The sequence below is a fragment of the Taeniopygia guttata genome, chromosome 2, assembly GCF_048771995.1.
Source record: "Taeniopygia guttata chromosome 2, bTaeGut7.mat, whole genome shotgun sequence".
Lineage (NCBI taxonomy): Eukaryota > Metazoa > Chordata > Aves > Passeriformes > Estrildidae > Taeniopygia > Taeniopygia guttata.
In genome coordinates, this window is record NC_133026.1 from 105,828,950 (window position 1) to 105,846,310 (window position 17,361).

Sequence of the window (17,361 nt, forward strand, 5' to 3'; positions counted from 1 at the left end):
TCAGAAAGTTTAAGTCTTGTCATAGCTCTCTATTTAGATTTATAAGGCAATTTACTTATTAGGATGAACAGGTGGAACACCATCTTTTCCAGGTCCGTATGGATTAAAGCTTCCAGTTATGCTTTGGTCAATTGTTTAAAAAATAAGCTCACTGTCTGTCTATGTTTCTTTCTCTCTCTCTTTTAAAATTAACTGGAATATGTAACTTTGATAAAATATGGATTTTTGTCATGTTCTGAGACTGGGTATATTCTTTTTATTATATTTAAAAAAATTATCAAACCAACTCTGTTTGTGACACTGAAGACAAGGATGGTCTTGGATTCACTCTAATTCTGAAATGATTTCTGCAGAACTGCTGTGCAATCAGCAGTTCTCCATCCAGAATGTATGTAGTTGATAATACAGTGCTAATTTTGTCCATACTCAGTAGCATCCTGGGTTGTTTTTTGGGTTGTTTGTTTGTTTTCCTATATGTTGTTGTTTTGTTTTAGTTTTTGTTTTGTCTGTTTTGCCTGATTGTCACAATCATTCTGAACTCTGATCCTGTTCTCCGAAATGGGTGCAAATTCTCTAAGCTTTCCAGAAAGGCAAAGTGAAGTTCACCTTGAATTCTTCCCAACTGTGTCAGTATAAAATCATACTGGAAAAACCCATAAATTACAAAACCTGCAAAAATGGTGAAACCCATGTTTTGCACGCAAGGAGCTCTCTATTGATCAGGGAAGTTTAAAGAGATGCTTTAAACTTCCCGAGGTTAAATAGAAGAAACGGATTTTTGGAAAGGTAATGAAATCTGCTTGAAACACCTGTTACTCTTTCAAATAATTTTTAAAGGAAATTTTGTAGCTATGTCAATTGCTGCATTCCCAGTGCCATAAACGCAAGGTGAAAACGTCTGCATCAGTAGGATCCTCAGTGAAGCAGAACTGCTTACCCTGTTTTGTTTAAAACCAGGATGTAGGGAATAAGGAACAAGTATCCAAGACAGGTATCACAGCAGGAGCGCTCCGTCCGTCCGTGCGGCGGAAGGAAGGGCCCGCAGCGTCACGGCCACGGCTGCGCACACGGCGCGGCGCCGGGCTGCCCCTGTGCTTTTCCCCGCTTCTCCTGCCCTTCCTCCCGCTCCTTCCCTCCCTGCTCCTCCTTCCCTCGGCTCCCATGGCGGCGAGTGACACGGAAAGGGCCCAGCAGCAGGTGAGCGGCGGAGGGGGCGGCGGGGAAAGCGGAGATTTCAGGGGCTCCTGGTGAGCCGCGGCCCCCGGGCGGCTCCGTGCCCGCTGTGGCGCGCCCGCGCCGCCGCACCTCAGGGGTTTCGGTTCTAGGTGGAAGGCGCTTCCCCGGATTTTCTCTATGGGAATTTGCTGAGTATCCGCTCCTCCTCAGGACGAGCTTAGTGCCAAACCTTCGGGGTCTTTTCTCTGCCGGGGTCCGACCCAGCCAGTCAGGAGCAGCGCCCGACTGGGAGCTGCAGGGAACGTGTTGCGGTCTGCTCCCTATCACTTTGCTAACCTTGGGATGACAGGAGTATCCACAGAAATTCAAATGCTGTTGTGTGCGTGTGAGAACTGAGCAAAGGTTACTTACAAAATCACAGGTTGGGTTAGGTCGGCAAATACTTCTGAGATCATCGAGTCCAGCCTGTGACCGAACACCGCCGTGTCAACTAGACCAGGGCACTGAGTGCCACATCCAGTCTTTCCTTAAATACCTCCAGGGACTGTGACTCCACCACCTCTCTGGGCAGCCCATTCTAATGTCTAATCACCCATTCTGTGAAGAAATTATTCTTGATGTCCAACTTAAACCTCCCCTGGCACACCTGAAGTCCTGTGAATCAGGGCTGGATCCCCAATACTTAGAACCTTCCCGTGCAGTGAATCTTGTCACATCTGTCAATGAGTTGTAGAAGAGCAAAACTTCAAAAAGATGAAAATATGATTGGCACACAAAGTTGTGTAGGTTTTATGGAGAGGTGGTTAGTTTTTCTTTTTTTCTTTTTTTTAGATTGATGAAATTGAAGCTCTTTCATCGATCTATGGCGATGATTGGTGTGTTGTTGATGAAGATGAAAAAATCTATTGCATTAAGATTAGTGACTGTCTGGATCAACCAAAATGGACCCTTTGTTTACAGGTATAGTGGTGCTAAGAAGTTTAGCACAAATTTTGCAGTTAGACTGATGCAGGTGAAACCCTTTAAATATGGTTAATTATCTACAAAGATGATTAAGAAGCTTTTGGATTGGAGTCTGTGACAAGACTTTTCAGTGGTTGTTCCTGCAACACATTGGTGTGCTTGCAATGTATTCAGTAGTTGCATATTCTAATTCCACACCTAACCAAAGCATTTCAGTGTATTTCACCAAAGACTAATTTCTGAAATACTTTTACATTGACTTTGTACCTCAGTGAATCTACTGCAGTTGCATCTAGATTTGCTTTCTGGAAAGTGTTGAGACAAAATGAAATTTGGATCAACTTAATTGACCCAACTCCTTACTTTATGTTTTCAAAACTGAAAGCAATAAGTTTACTTAGTGTAAGAAGCATGGAAGTGTCTACTTAGGGAAGTGTGGTACCACTTATTTAAGTCCAGTTACCATGTGTGCAGTTTCTTTGAGGTTTTTTTTCTGTATTTTTTTTGCATTCTTATAAATTGCCCCATAAAACATAATTGTATGCATCACCATTATTGGAGTTTTAAATGCAGATAGTCAGTGTTTCTTGTAATTCTGTAAGAACATAACCCATCTCTTTTCTTCATTTGTAACACTAATGTAGTGCTGGTGCTTGACATCAGAGTCCTTCAGTAAAGTTCATCTAGCTGAGGGTAGTCCAATGAATACATATCCTGAATTTCTTTCAGGTGATTTTGCCACCAGGATATCCAACTGCAGAACCACCTATTTATCAACTAAAGTAGGTGAAGTTTTCTTGCAAACATTTGTGTTTTATGAATTGCCACTGTTGATTGTTTTCCTGTAAGTGGAAGTTTAGTTAAATACTCCTTGAATTAAAGTATACCAGTGATGACAGATGTTTCTAGCAAGGATATTTGATTCTTTATACTGCTTTTTCCACAGTGTTTGCAGCTGGAATCTTGATGGTTGGCAAAGTTATATTTTCAAGGTGTTCATCACGTTTATTTGGGAATGTTTGAAGCAGCATATAGCACAATTTTCATTGCATTTCTTTTCATTCTAGTGCCCCTTGGCTTCGAGGACAAGATTATACAGAACTAGCAAATAGCCTGGAAGAAATATATGTGTAAGTTTGAGACTGTGGAATATAGTAAAAGGAGACAATGTATTTTCAGTTTCTATCTGTTGTGCACTTGAATGTTAAAACATGGGATGTGAAAACACTTGCTTGCCTTAGAGCATAAGTGGCATACCAGTCTTTCTAAAAAGCTAAGGGACATGTAGGTTTTAGGATAAACACATTCAGAATTTCTTAACTGGAATCTGGAACATCGTGGACTGTTCATTATCACAGTGTGCAGCTAACTACAAGGCATAATGGATACATGAGAATAAACAGCATTTAGAAATACTCAAATTACATTGTTTTGAATTGCCAGGAAAGTGGAGTGGAAAATGTAGTAGTTTTATATGGTCTATTTATTTATTTTAGATCCCAAAGATTATATAAAACAAATGAAATAAAAGCATAATGAAGCACAATCATGCCCCAGACAGTGAAATCCAAGCATCTTGCATAAGAAATGTTTTTTTAATGCCATAAGGAAGGCAGCACTTAGTTTGCACAAGGGTTTTTTACTTTTATTTACTGGGTTTCTTAGCTGATTAAGCAACAGATCATTTAAGCAAGTAAAATTTAATTTGAAGTGTTAAAAATGCACAAGGATTTTAAGTGAAAAGTTCTGTGTGATCATATTCACCACAGTTGTTCAGTGAAGCAAGGACAGAGGTTGTCCTTAATGCTGTCCAGATTCAAAGGATTTGATGGAGTCTCTATCACAGGTAGACCTGCTGGTTCTTTTGTTGTTCCCTCTGTACAGTCCTGTAGGCTGTCAAATTGTGCTGGTTCATCTCCCTTCTCTCTATATCAGCTGCTGGTCAGGGCCCTTGCTGGTCTGTTGTCACTTCTCTTTGTTCAGTAGGAAGTGAAAGTGTTTGTACTTTAGGCCATATATGTACTTTAGGACATTTTAAACAGTTAAAAACCTGGAGTAATCATTGATGTGCACAGTATTAGTGAAAACATTTTACTTGTTGAATGTCTGAATGATTGTCGGATGACAGAGATACTGTCAGATGACAGAGATACTCTGCATCATTTACATTGTGTTTGTCCAGGTTTCTGGTCCCTAGGGATCCAAGTTGTGTAGTTTTGAGGTTTGAACTAACATGAACTATACTGTCAATCGCTATGGAAAAAATGGATATTTATAGATCACAAGTATGTTTTAGGAGACACAAAGTAATTTACAACTATTCAGAAACTGTAATTGGGTGATAGTTGGACAAGTTGCTGTTTCCTTTTGTAAAGTGGGGAAATTTTATGTCTCTTCTAGTCTCTCTCATTCCATGACTAAAAAAAATGTCTTCAGATGTTAAAGCAGTGCTTCTGTACAATCAGCTGTGTGAAATCGGGGTGTTGAATTGTTCTGGAATGTGTCTAGATTTTGAAGCGAGAGCTACAAGTTCATAAAATCCTTATTTTTGCTTGCATATTTTTCTTAAAATATGTATGCTTATTTGAATTTGATTGTTTCCAGCAGTAGTGCTGTGTACATTACGCAAGGTAATGTATATGTAAATATGTATATTTACATATAAATATATAAATTTTGTTACTTACCTGATGCCCAGATGGTAGCAGTAAAATTAATGAGAAACCAGGAGGTATCTACAGCCCTAAATCTTTGGTTTTGTTTCTTAGACAAACATGCACAATTCATAACCATTTTAATGATTTGAAATGTGTTTTGAGTTGTTTGGACTGTGCTGCACATAAAGGAATCATTTATTAACCCCTAACAGGCGTATATAAAATGTGTTAATCACATGTTAATCACATTTAATCACATGTACTTTAATACATACTTGTGCCCCCTGAGTGAGGCCTCCTAGGCTAAATCTTTATCTCCCTGTCCTATAGCTCTGCCTATTACCCAAACTGTAGTGTTTCATCCCAATGCTCCACTGACCTACTATCACAGTCCATGGATAAGTTGTTCACCTAGTGAGCTACTGAGACAGAACTTTACACAAGCCTGCCTAAGCTCTTTATCTCACTAGCTTATGTTCAATTTCTTTGTGTCTGAAACCTGTATGTTATGTACTTTCCAAGTGAAATTCGCAAAAGTGATTCTTCATTTACCATGACATTTTACTTCCAGGCAGAACCTTGGTGAAAGTATACTGTATTTATGGGTGGAGAAGATACGAGAAATTCTGGTAGAAAAGGCACAGTCTTCAGATCCAGGTACTTCAGAAAATACATGGGGCTTTTATTTTCCTTCTGTTTCCACTGCAAAGTAAGATTTCAGTACAAGTTAGTTTAAGCCCACTTTTGGATTGGATCTAAATATCAGAGAACAGTCACCTATGTCAGGGCTTATTGTTTTAGAGTGGCAGTGTCCCTTTTTAAAAAGCAGTATGGAAAAGAAGGTGGGGGTGGCCTCTGAACTGGAACAAGGTCCGCAGTTCTCTCAGGAATTAAATTATTTGCTTGAAAGGACGGTGCTGCCCACAAGTACATCATGCCTTACTCTCCATTCTGCAAAGGATTATTCATACCAGTAATTAATTTCTGGTGTTGAGTGCACTGTTGGAGGGTTGGGATTCAAGAGAAGATAAACTTCAGTGGACTATGCAGACAAATGAGCAAGTATTCCATCGTTTTAATTTTCTGTCCTTCTATTTACTTTACTGTATTGGGATGAGAAGTAATCATCAGCACAGCTGCAGAAATTCTTCTGCTGTTATTCTTAAAGAGTTTGTGTAAATTCACAGTTGTTGCTTCAAAAAATGGTGGGAGGTTTTGTGCATTAAAATGCTAAACTGCTATGAAATGTATGACTGACGTGTGCATGCACTGTGGCAAAAGGAAACAGAACAACTTTTCTCTATCAGGGATCAATTTGTGCTGGTTCAGCCAGCACAATTACCTTTGTTATCTTCGTCCTGTGAGAAATAAAAGTCTGAAGAAAAAAATTTCATTTTCAGTGTTGCTTTGTGGTAAGGTCTAGTGTTAGTCTTTCAATAAACTGTGCATTTTGTTGCTACATCACAGACATTGGAGAAGTCATTCTTCACTGATGTGACTAAAAGAGTGGACACTGTGAAGTGAAAATTTTACTGACAGTATTGGAAGTTTGAGTATTTTGACCACAACCTTATGGGTTCCATTTTTGAACATGCTTTATCGCTCCTCTGTTTTTTTATTGAAAATACTTATATTATAAAACCTGCATCATAAGCACATCATAGACCCTCAAAATAGGAATGAAATTGTGATCTGTTAATTTGGCTCTAAATCCAGATGTCAGAACCCTGTATATTTCCTCCTTTGTTATTGACTATTATTTTTTGGACTTTCTATGCATGAAGGAAAACAGGATTTTTGGAATCCCAGAATACTTGAAGCATGTTGAGATACATGTTTCAAATGTAAAAACTTTTTATCTAGTAATTTTAAACCCTCATGAAGTAGCATTGAAGAACAGCTCTAGATTTTTCCCCAAATGACCAGTAAATGACTGGAGTTTTTGTGAAACATCAGCTTAATTTGATCCCTAAATTCAGGTTAAAGGTAGCATTTTGAATGTTTAATGGAAAGAGTAAACATTATTATTCTTTTTTTCTTAGAAATACTGTTACTCAGTATTGAAACAGAAGGTCTTATGGAAGCATCCCACAGTATGAGTATTTTATTTTTAATTCTCAGGAATTTTTAAGTTAATACTGGGCTGAATACTTTTGGGTTTTGTTGTAATTAATGTTCATGTTCTGCATTTGATAATTTTTAATGTCAAGCTATTTTGAACTGAGAAGCCAGAGACTTTTGATAAAAAAAGTTTGAAATTTTTTTTGCTTGTCTAGCAAAAAATGTGTGATAAATTCTATTACTTGTATCTTAATAGAACCAGATATTAAGAAAACCACTGAAGAAGTTGATGAAGATGATGGAGGTGATTTTCTCCTAGACTATCAGCCCATTCAGGAAAATCAAATGTTGAATTGTATGACATCTGAAAGTCAGGAAGGTAAAAAATATGTTCTTGTTAATTCTGTTGAATTAATTTAAACAAGACCTGAAGATTCTGCTTTTCTACTCAGCTTTACAATGAAATCAGTGACAATACAATTGCAATAAAGTTTAATAGCAGTCATTAAAATATGCAATATATTTTTGGTGGGTTTGTACATTATTTTCTGTACTTCACTTGAATAAGTCCCTTTTTTAAAATTTGAGACATTCTTTACTTTCGTAGCCACATGCATTGTTTCTGTCCTCTTAAAAGAAAAGAAACACTCCCTTGTTTGTGACCCATAGATGAAGAACTGCCCCCCATACATCATGGAAACCCAATCACAGATCGCAGGAGCACTTTCCAGGCACATTTAGCTCCAGTGGTGACAACCAGACAAGTTAGTAGAAATCAGTTCTTCTCTTTTTGCCTGTACTTTGAGCTTAACAAAATATTGCTATAATACTTGGGATTTGCCAGATATGTTGGTCTGTGCATCTTTCTGTGCTAATACTGTCTGAGTAGTCATTGGTTTCTCACTTTTACTATCAGCTGAATAGTGAAGTAACAGCTCTTCTTCCTGCTATTTTCTACCACTATGTGCATTAGATGGAAGAGAATAAGAACACTATAATTTGACTTCTGGATGTTGTCAAGTTTATCATAAGATGTTTGGAAGTTACCAAGTCTATCATGTGTTATTTGGAAAAGCTAACACATAAAATGGGTTTATATATGTTTTCCCTCCTTCAGAAAGAAATTCTGTTGAAAGACACAGTTGGATCATGCATAAGTAAATCTTTATTATGACCTAATTAAGATGGGTTTGAAGCTTCTTTTATACATCACTTTGCATCTGTTACCATCAGCCTCCTTTGATCATCCCTTTTTAGTGGGGAAACTGCTGTTCTTTTCTTTTATTAACTCAAAGTTAAACCTTGAGAGAATTTTACTCTTTCTTTTTATACAAATTTAGGTGTTTTTAAAGTAATTTTTAGGTAAGGGGTGGTGTCAAGTTCCGAGTAAGCTAGGTCTTCTACATACTCAGTGGCTATGAAAAAGTACTGACAGGTTGACAGTGTTTTTAGGTTGATTTCTCTCTACAAAAGCTGTAAGGTTTGAAGCCATCAGTGTTTTGTTTTGTTTTGTTTTTTCTTCCCCCTTGTTAATTTGCTTAATATGGACATAAAAATTGGTCTCTAAATCCCAGCATCCCTTCTGGAGCACTTTGACCTTTCAAGTTCACATATACTGTATGGTCATGTGGGGTTTTGTGTGTGTAGGAACAATCTTACTCACAAATCATGATAAAAGAGTGAGAGTATTTTAAAATGAAAAAGGTACATTAAGTCAATGATTCCCATTTATTCCCTTTCTAAAGTAACAGAGTTCATTTATTTTATATATATATCTTAAAGACTCACTTAAAGGAGATAAAGCTGTAGCACAAAAATTGATCTTTAAAGTACGTTTTTAGGAACTAGGTAGCTAGGAAATAAGTAATGTCAAAGGTGATGATCATTTTATATTAATTATCCTTTAAGTCCCTGTATTGAAACTTACTGTTTTAACATACTGTCCATATTTATGAAAGTGTATTAAGTAATACGAGTTGTCTTCCTTCCATGTTCAAAGTAAGGAGAAGATAGATATCTGAAGCAATATTTTCCATTAATAATAGGATTTTTTTCATTGAGATATCTTTTATTTGATGGGATTTTTGTGAATTGAATTTCTTCAAGAAGAATTGGAAATAGCACAGTGTAGCTAGGGCAGATATTAAATATGTCTATCGATTACTCCTCTGAGACATTTATTTTTCAATGGAAGGCAATTTACTTGCCAAACATGTTTTCCCAAGCTTTCTGAACTTCAGTAATGTTCTGTATTATGTACTAAAAGGATGTCTTAATCAAAAACTCTTCTTTTTGCTAGACCATTGGAAAGGGTTTAACAATTGCCAGCTTGTTTACTTAGAAACATATGATGAACTGATATTGGTAAATGTTTTGAATTTGGTACTTCTTGAGAGTAAAGAGATCACAGACATGATAGGAATATCTGCTTTCTGGGAAATGCTGACACTTTCAGGCCCCTAATGTTTTTTGGTTTTACTGTTCTTTCTGTGAAGTGGAAATGATGAAAAAAGCATGTTTGAGGGAAAAGGAAAAACTTGAAATGTAGTAGGGCTTTCTAAACATCACATTTTTGTGAAATAAGTAAAAGCAGTGTGTAGTGGGAATATGTGTGTTGTGTTCTATTCCAGCTTAACTTTACTGTTAAAAAAAGTAAGCAGGTGCAGTTGATACTTAATACTAACTAAATATATTTTCTAGGTCTTACTGTCTCTTGTTTAATAAAGCAATGTGACACTTCTAATCTTGAGCAATAATATGAATGTACACAATGTAGAAATTGAATGGAGAAGCTGTTTTCAGTATCCCAGGAAAACTGTTTAAAACAAGTATGAGAATACTGAGAAGCTGCTTCTTGAGTTACCAAACATTTTATGTCAAAGCATAACATTGTTTCATTGTTGTATTAGAGAGATATTTGTTTAACAGTGATATTGAGAGGGGTATATGAAACTCCTGTTATAAAAGGAAGGTTTTTCTGTTGTTTTTTAATAGGTTAAAAGAGTTCTTGAAAAATTATATGAGAATAAGAAAATTGCAAGTGCTACTCACAACATATATGCATACAGGTGAGATACAAACAGTGATTTTTCATTCTTCTTTTTAGTGTTCTTTCACAAACGAGTGCAGGACATGAGAAAGAAATTCCTTCCTATTAAATTCCTTGCTATTAAAAGAAATTCCTTGCTTTAGGGAGTAGGTTTCTTATTTGTATGCTTGGTGTTGCAGGTTTTACTTTGTATTTGAGATCCAGAAAGTAGGACATACAGTAGGAAATAAGATAGTGGAGCAGCATTAGGAATAGAAAAAAAAGTGGATTTGAACATGTGTCAGTATACTTTTGTAGTATGTCTGAGCATGGAGATGTTACGTCATCCTGAACTAAATGTGTTTTTATTTGGGGGAAGTAACTTCTTTTTTCCCCCAACCTTATATTTAGAAATAGCTGAAAATGTTCAGTTGAAATAAGAGTCGGATCAGAAAGGCTGACGCAGATATCTGGCATACGAAGTTTCAGCTGAAATACAAGAAACATCAGGGATTATGAGAAACAGGTAAAAATGAGTTTGGCAGTCACCTGCCTCTGGCAACTTTTGTGAACATAGCTTATTAAATGAATTGATCTCAGTCCAGATAGCAGTGTAGGTTTTCTGAGGAATGTAAGTGACAGTAAAAGGGAGGAACTGTAGGAACCAGTTATCTAAAAAAGCATGTACAGATTCTTATCCATTCATGCCCATCCTGCTGTGATCCTAATGAAACATGAAATGAGAGCAAGTGAAAGCTTATTTTACCAAAAAGTAAAAGCTTCTACCTAAGTAAAAAGTTTCTGTAAAGAGGGCATTTTTGTTCTCACAGATACTGATCTGGCTTCCTTCACTCGTATTATCCAAATCCACATTAGAAAAAATGAAAAAAAAGGAACAGGCACATACTTACTGCTTCGTCTTTGTCATCTAGTACTAGAAGCCTCTTTCTCATTGTGTCACCTGTAACTAAGTTCAGAAGTTAGGAAATAAGTTGGTAACAAACCAACTTATTGGTCAGTAGACCTCTGAGCATGACTTATGGAAAATTAGGCCTGGGCAGCTGTCTTTTTTATGAAACAACATACCCAAAAGTTTAATGCAGTGCCCCCTGAGGAGGGAGATGACATGGAGAATCCAAGGGCAAATTTCAGTAATAGTTTCATACAAAATAGTTTCAGACAAGTAATTAATTTTTATTTTAGATTGATGTTGTTTCAGTTGCTGCTGAAATACAGACATAATTAATTATTAATAATATTTTTGTCCAAGTTCTTCTTTTAGGGGTATAGCATTATTTGAATCTGTATCCAGTAGAGTTGGTTTCAGCTAGATGCAATTATTAGGCTAAAAACCTTGGTATTTTTCGGTTTATGGACTTTAAACTGGTAATGACTGGAGTTTACTTGAAGTAGCTAAAGTCTGTAAAAGCTTCTCAAAACTTTTTCTACTATACAAATAAATGTGGTTTACCCTATGCCTCATCCTATTTTCATGGAAATATATGTAATAGAGAATTAGAATTAATACACATGTATGAAAGATATGAGACTTTATTAATCATGTAGAAATATTAATTGGTTGACATTTTAAAATCTATTTTATGTTTTTTTTCTTGTGTAGAATATACTGTGAAGATAAGCAGACGTTCCTACAGGATTGTGAAGATGATGGAGAGACAGCAGCAGGTGGACGTCTTCTCCATCTTATGCAGGTTGTAGAAATTAATCTTTGGCTTTTAGAAATCTTGAATTTGTATTTATTTTAAAAATCACTACAATGTAAATAAGCTTGTAGAAGATGATTTTAATTTTTGCTCTGCTAGCAGCCAGCCAGATGATTGCTTTCTCAAGGTGAAAGGAAAAACACAGACTGTAGCACTTTCAAGTCTTGGGTCATAGAAACAAGTGATGTTTCATGGGTGGCAGTAATAGTTTGAATGGCTTAAAATATAACTAAGTTTTAAATGCTGTGCTTCCTGTGTGGTATGAGGTAAACAGAAAATGAATACTGGGAGAAGCTGACTGTCACAATATAACAGCTGACCTATGCACAACCTTTCATGTGGTTCCCTTGAGTAGGCGTAATAAAGAGACACCGATAAATGACCTTGCAGAGTGGAACTTCAAATACAAAAGGATTGAAGAAGCTAAGCTGTTTTGATCAATTAGTCTGTTTTGTTGTGCTGTTTCTTGTTCTTGGTCCTTAGCCCTCATACTCATGTGTTACTATACTCACATATATTTTAGTCTTCAAGTGTTGAAATAATATTTGGCAGAAGTGCTACTAAATGTGACTGAGTTGAGATGGATAAATTTTGGTTCATTATACAAGCCCTAGTAAGACCATAATTAAAGTAGCACAACTACAGGAGACAGCTGGGTGTGTCTTAATACTGTTCCTCAAGTCACTTCGCTTTGTGAGCAGACAAAATATTCATTTTTATGTTAGATTGATGTTCCCTTCACAGCAGGAGTTTTATTTTCCTGTCCTTTTCTTGTTTGAATATTCTTTTGCTTAGTATATTGCACTCTTATTCCTGGTAACATTTCTTCCCCCCTGAAATTTCTTTTTTTTTTCTAAAAAAAAAAAAAAAGGTAGTTGATGGAAACATTTTGACATTTTTAATTTTTAATTTTTTTCAAACTTCCTAAATAACTCAAACCAGACTTGGGGAGGTTAAATAAATAAATGAACTTAGGTTATGTAATATATGCAAGTATATGTGCTAAGTGTGAAGGTGTTATGGAAATAATGTAAAGATACATTTTGGCAGTTACTGATAATCTCAGTTTGTTCTGAGATTATCAGCTTTTTCTCAGTGTATTAGTGCATACTTTTGAAAGTTGTCTAGGCACTTAATATTCCATAAAAATCCAGTTCAGAAAATGACATGAATGTCACTTTCAAATGTGAATGTCTGTAAATTGTATGGATCATCATTCTCCATCTGTAATCCTAGTTACAGGGAATATTTCAGTTTTGGAAGAACAGTAAAATAAGAATCAGAAAAGCTCAATTTTCAGCCATAGGAAAATACTGAAGTAGTGTATGGGCTGATTTCTGGATGTTCATAGGTCTTGTAGTTTTTTCGAGTTCTTATGATATATGGGTATGGAAAATAAGGGATTTAAAACATTTATTGGTGCTGAATTTACAGGGTTGTTTTTTCTGTTGTTGTTGTTTTCCTTTTTTTTTTCTTTTTTAATAGAAATTAATCTTGTTTCAGGTAAGACCAGCATTTCAAAATAGTACTTTCTGGTTACAAGAAACTGTATTTTAGAATAGTACCATCCTGTTTACCTCCAGGAGTTGTTATACATATACTTTATGGTCAATACATAAATGTAGAGTAGAAAATTCCTGTCACAGAACATGGCCCTAGTCCATTTAATTTTAAAATTCTAAGAATATTTCTGTTTTCACAAACAATGATTGACTCTTCTGAAAGTATTGTTCAAATTAGTCAGATATCTGTTTTTTTCTCCTTAGCATGCATTATTAATGGTTGTTAACATGCACATATTAACAGCACTAGCGTATGGCATTATACATATGGATATACATATATCCATATGTATAATGCCTGTGGCATGGCTGTTATTAGCCTCATCCACCAACACTTCCAAAAATGTGAATAGACAATCAGCTTAATGACAAGAGTAATAATTGATCAAACCAAAGAATAAGAAATGTAGCTCAAATTTTTTAAATAAAAGATAGTAGACCTTTTTTATATTTCCAGTTGGTGTCAGCAGTAAAACCAGGTTCAATTAAAATATAACAGCTAATATTGCTTTCTTGTATTCACAGATTTTGAACGTCCACAATGTGTTAGTTGTGGTGTCCCGCTGGTATGGAGGTATTCTCTTGGGACCAGATCGTTTCAAACACATAAACAATTGTGCAAGAAATGTACTTGTAGAGTACGACTATGTACCATCAACGGTATGTTCCATCCCTCCAGAATGGAGACATTTGCATGTGAACTTGTGTGACTTTCCACTGTTGGATGAAGCCAGAAAAAAAGTAATACAACCTGTGTGAATGGATAAACATGTCCAAATTTTCATAAATCTCTGTGAAATATGACTACTGTTCATATTAAAAATAATTCTCATAGGTAACCTTGGGAGAATACTTGCGGTTTACAGGAATACTTTTAAATTTTTCAATGCATGTTTTTTCATTTCAGGAAGAATCTTCTAGACAAACTGGAAAGAGCAAAAAGATAAGGAAGGAAAACAAGAAGAGAACAGAGCACTAATTTATTTTTTAAAAACTTTAAACAATTATTTTGCACATATTTATACAAAAAAAGTCCTGGATCTTATTGCTTTATATCATAGAATGGACATGTTGTATTTGGAAAATAATTCATTAAAGCCATAGATATATTTTCATCTTGTTTTGTGATTTTTTCTGCTGTTCTGAAGTAGAACTTAGACACAAGTTTTCTGTTTCTTACACATGTGAGCTCCTTGTTATGAGGACAGTGCAGCATCTGAAACCATTGCTCCATCCCACCCCTTCCCACCAAACAACAGTTGACTAATTGAAAACATGGATTTCTCATCTTCTTCATTCCTAGATTCAAATACATGTCTTGTATCTGTAGTTTCTTGGTACTGAGAGTGGGACTAGAGTCATTCATAGACCAAGTCACAAAGTTTCAAATATTCTTTTGAGAAAGGAAAGCATGGGATTGAGTGTGGTGTTTGGAGTGCCTGGTCCTGCCTGTGCAATTCCTGATCAGGTGGTAGATAGAGGCTTCTTGGTGACATATGGAAGACTGAATGTGAGTAATGAGCTAAGAAAAGTGTTTAAACTACTGCAGAATTTCTGTGAGGATGGTTGGCACACCAGGAGCGTGTTGAAAATATGAGAATTTCATGTTGCATAATTAAAGGAACCAGTGAAATAGACCATACAGTCAGAGCAAAATGAATCCCCTATCCTTTAAAATGTCTGAAAATGGACCATCAGAGTGGAAATGTATTCTTATTTTCACACAATTTCTTTCAGAGAGAGCATGAAGTACTGTCTGTCTTGTGGACACTTTTGGTTAGAGAAGTTCCAGTCCCTTCCTATTTTAGTTTGCAAGCATTTTCTAAGTTTAAACTTCCTGTATTTTAAGAAGTAGAAACAACAAGAGAAAGAGATTACAAAAATGTCTGACAACAACTCTTAACTTTTAAAATTCTGCCAAGACATTATTTTTAATGTTAAATTGAAGCAGCAGTTTTAACCATTTTTATTATCAAATACTGTAAGGTTTTTAAGACATACTGCTCACTTGTGGAAGAGTTGCAAATTTCATTACCTGGCAAAAGAAAAAAAAAAAAAGAAGGATGATATAATTAATTTACACTCAAAGTACAGTCATAAAAATATGTCAGCAAAGAACCAGGAAAGGGTGGATAGTGGCTTTTATATTTTTGGCTACTCTGTTGTAGTATCTTTTTATTTTCCTGGTTTTTCTTTGTTATTCTGAAAATGAATCAGGAGTACAGCTGAACACAGATTAGCCATTACAGCATTAGAGTTTCCTACAAGGTAGTATCAGAATGATTTTCTTTTTCCTTTTTGTCTCATACCTAAATGAGCAGACATAAGTTTGTATCTGCTCTCTGACTGGGGTACTTCATTAGCTGAGTGTCTTCTGAAAAATTGCTTGGTGGTTTCACTGTCAGGCATTTCCTCTAAGTGTCCTATATGCATCTGAAAATCTTCCATGTTTAAATATGAAAAGTCACATTCTTTAAATCTTAACTTTTAAAAGTGAAGATAATTGTCTTTTTTACAGCAGCATACCAGTTCTGGACTGTTAGTAATTTCTTCAAATTGCAAGTAATTCAGGATGTGGTTCTACTGTTTAATATGTGCTTAATGTGGGGGAAAGAAGGAAGATAAAGATGAGACATCTACTTGTGGATCCTTTTGGTGTGTTCATCTTTGCTATACATTTATTGCCTAGCATGTCTATTTCAGTAAAAAATGGGAACAGTTTAGTAGCTGCTTCAACATTTTTCTAGCTAGATGTGTTCTAGACTGATTTAAGCCTGTCATAGCCACGCACGGCGAAAAAATCTGCTTAAAGCTAATGAAGTGGATCTCCTATTGAACTTCATATGTGGAGATGCCTTGCAACACACAGGCTTTCCAAGCATGGTGTTGAAGAGTTAGGTATTTAAGAATTCAATAAGTCAAGTTAGATCTAAAATCCAATGAGAAATTTTGAGGGAGGGAGGGGGAATACAGTTAGGCAGCTATATACTCCTGGAAAGCACTCAGATTTAAGCCATGTGGCAAGGACAGCTGGCTCTCATGAACAACCGTGAAACTGCTGAATTTTGTTTTGGGGCTTCAGTATAGCTAGCAGAAGAAAGACCACTGGTATGACTTAGTAATACTGCCATAGTGTGTTTTCTGCAGTACCTGGACACAAAATAAAGCTAAACCACTGATGGACGTACATGCTGTGAAGATACTTACATGGATAATAAAGTTTTGTATTTTTGTACTACTGCCATTCAAATATTCAGTAAAAGCACTTGGCAAACACTAATGAATTTGTTCCGACAACAGAAGCAAAGACATGACAGCCAACATTTTTCAAATTTAAGTATTTAAAATTAGATACCAAACTGGTTTTAGAACCCATGATAAAAATTACTGAATTTTTACAACTGTAGAATACTCACAGCTCTCTGCAAGTGGCTTCATTACTCATACAAAATATAAGCATTTGTGGAATACATTATTTTTTTCCACCAGTGTGGAAAGAAAAACCTCATCCTGTTAAAGTTAATTGCCAAGCTCTCATTCTCATTCAGGGAGTCTGTATTGAGTTCCTGGGTTCTGAGGAAACAGCAGCTGGTGATGAGTTGCTGAAGCTGCTGCTAAGATTTTTGAAACTGATTTCAACGAGAGTTTTGAACTGATCTCTGAGGGTTGGACCATTGCAGGTTAGCTGCTCTGGTAAGTAACTGTATGTATACTTATTTACATCGTATCAGTTTTCTGCCCCCTGAGTGCACAAAAAGGAGAACAGCAGCAGCAACAACAAAGTCGACCAGGCCTTTCGTCAGCAAAAGGTATAAATATATAAATAGAGAAGGACCAAAGGCTTGCTGAATTGCAACTATGTCAGACAAACAAGGATAAAATTAAAAAGTAGTTTAAATTCTCATTAAGATATGTACACAGGTTGAAGAAAAAAACACTAGAAAAAGTTGTATATAATGCTAGCAAGAAAAACACATCAGGAAGGGAGGGAAGAAAGCAAGAAGGAACCTCAAATCAACCCTCCCAACCTCCACAGATAAGGATCATGTAGCTTAAAGAAGAACTTGCATTTTAAAATACGAGCTTGAAAAACCTGTATATTTGTTAACCAGAACTCTGCTAGAGTTCTGCTTTAAGAGAATCTTAGGAAAGCTAGATTGATCAAGCATCAAGCTTTTTATTTTTTCCCC

At 35.9% G+C, this 17,361-nt stretch overlaps 1 protein-coding gene across 2 annotated transcripts; it reads left to right on the forward strand.

Moving 5' to 3' along the window:
- The first annotated feature begins 1,035 nt into the window (after window positions 1–1,035).
- On the forward strand, window positions 1,036–14,286 carry IMPACT (impact RWD domain protein). Of its 2 annotated transcripts, XM_002195305.7 has the most exons (11): window positions 1,037–1,197; window positions 2,008–2,136; window positions 2,869–2,921; window positions 3,207–3,269; window positions 5,368–5,453; window positions 7,114–7,236; window positions 7,527–7,621; window positions 9,852–9,925; window positions 11,507–11,597; window positions 13,697–13,831; window positions 14,079–14,286. In XM_002195305.7, the coding sequence occupies exons 1-11, from the start codon at window positions 1,162–1,164 to the stop codon at window positions 14,148–14,150; spliced, it is 957 nt and encodes a 318-aa protein (XP_002195341.4). In that variant the 5' UTR covers window positions 1,037–1,161; the 3' UTR covers window positions 14,151–14,286. The 2 variants fall into 2 exon arrangements, with proteins under 2 accessions (XP_072780678.1, XP_002195341.4); XM_072924577.1 differs by having other exon boundaries at window positions 1,036–1,197; window positions 13,697–14,141.
- The last annotated feature ends 3,075 nt before the right edge of the window (window positions 14,287–17,361 follow it).

Coding starts and splice junctions, on each gene's coding strand:
- IMPACT (XM_072924577.1), top strand. CDS start 1,162: ATGGCGGCGAGTGACACGGAAAGGGCCCAGCAGCAG. Junction 3,270..5,367: donor AGCCTGGAAGAAATATATGT/GTAAGTTTGAGA, acceptor TTTTACTTCCAG/GCAGAACCTTGGTGAAAGTA. Junction 5,454..7,113: donor GGCACAGTCTTCAGATCCAG/GTACTTCAGAAA, acceptor GTATCTTAATAG/AACCAGATATTAAGAAAACC.